Consider the following 1,029-nt stretch of genomic DNA (forward strand, 5'->3'; position numbering starts at 1 on the left):
CCCGTTGCTTCCCAGGTGCCCGTGGTGAAGGTGTCAGCAGAGGAGTATGGTGGGCCGAAGTAAGGAGCTCTCCTCCTCTCCTTGCTGTTCGTCTTTTTGTGCCGTCGTGTGGAGTTTGGCCAGGCCTTGCTCGGTCGGTTGGGTGTTCTCAGCTGAGTGTTCTCCTGACCAACGGCCAGTGGGAGTTCAGCTCAGCTCTAAACGTGAGAAGGAGAATTAGCTCAGCTCAGCTGATGTTCTGTCGGTGACTGGTTTGGGACATGATGTGTTCATGCCCTTGAGGGGTTGGTTTGGTTGTTTTGTTTTCCCCCCTTAAGGTAGAAACTTGCTTCGTGTTCTCTGAAGGAGGTGGAAGCATTAAGTCCACCTGTGGTGAAAGTCAGACTGTATCTCACTTGACAGACACTTTGAGGTTGCCTCAGAGAGGAGCACTAGCAGGAGGGACACGATATTCCAGCTGAAGATGGGGATTTTATTCAGCTGTTGAATTTAAGTTCAGTCAAGGCTCTCTCTCGTCGTTCTTCCCTCCCCAAGCAGAGCATCTTCTACATGAAGGTGTTCTTGTGACAGTAAATGCTGCTCTCCTGCAGGTTTCCTAGCACTCTCTTCTGCATTTTGTGTTCCATGAGTTCCAAGAACAACCCATTCTGTGTTTATCCTTATTGGTTTCCTTTTGATTTATATTTTTGTTTTTGGTTTTTGCTTTTGTGTCTTCACAGTGGGCTCCAGTCACAAATTGTAATGTAAGCGAAGTATTTATATTTTTTATTTTTTTTTAGTCAGCGATTGAAGATCTCTAATCCATTAACAAGTTACTAACTTAGTGCAATTTAGCAGCTTTGGGGCTGGACCTGAACTAAGCTGACTTTTTAACCCTATTTCATTTCCACCCAGACAGGATGGTAAGGACTTTTGCTATTGGCAATAAAGAACCCAAGAGGAATTTGTTCCCCTGTGTTTCACAGCTATAAAACACTGATTTCTTTTTTTTTTTTTTTTTTTTTCGGCAATATTTGAATCTTTGTGCAG

At 44.1% G+C, this 1,029-nt stretch overlaps 1 protein-coding gene across 1 annotated transcript in view; it reads left to right on the forward strand.

Annotated features, from left to right (window-relative positions):
• RAB3IL1 (RAB3A interacting protein (rabin3)-like 1) overlaps positions 1 to 1,029 on the forward strand; it is a gene marked incomplete at its 5' end in the record, with an annotated part of 9,528 nt that overhangs the window by 6,425 nt on the left and 2,074 nt on the right. The window contains 2 exons of the mRNA XM_009865769.1: positions 1 to 59; positions 720 to 743. Coding sequence (XP_009864071.1) covers positions 1 to 59; positions 720 to 743 — 83 coding nt within the window. The remainder of the gene's footprint in view (positions 60 to 719; positions 744 to 1,029) is intronic.

This window comes from Apaloderma vittatum, unplaced genomic scaffold, assembly GCF_000703405.1.
Source record: "Apaloderma vittatum isolate BGI_N311 unplaced genomic scaffold, ASM70340v1 scaffold8933, whole genome shotgun sequence".
In the NCBI taxonomy this organism is placed as follows: domain Eukaryota; kingdom Metazoa; phylum Chordata; class Aves; order Trogoniformes; family Trogonidae; genus Apaloderma; species Apaloderma vittatum.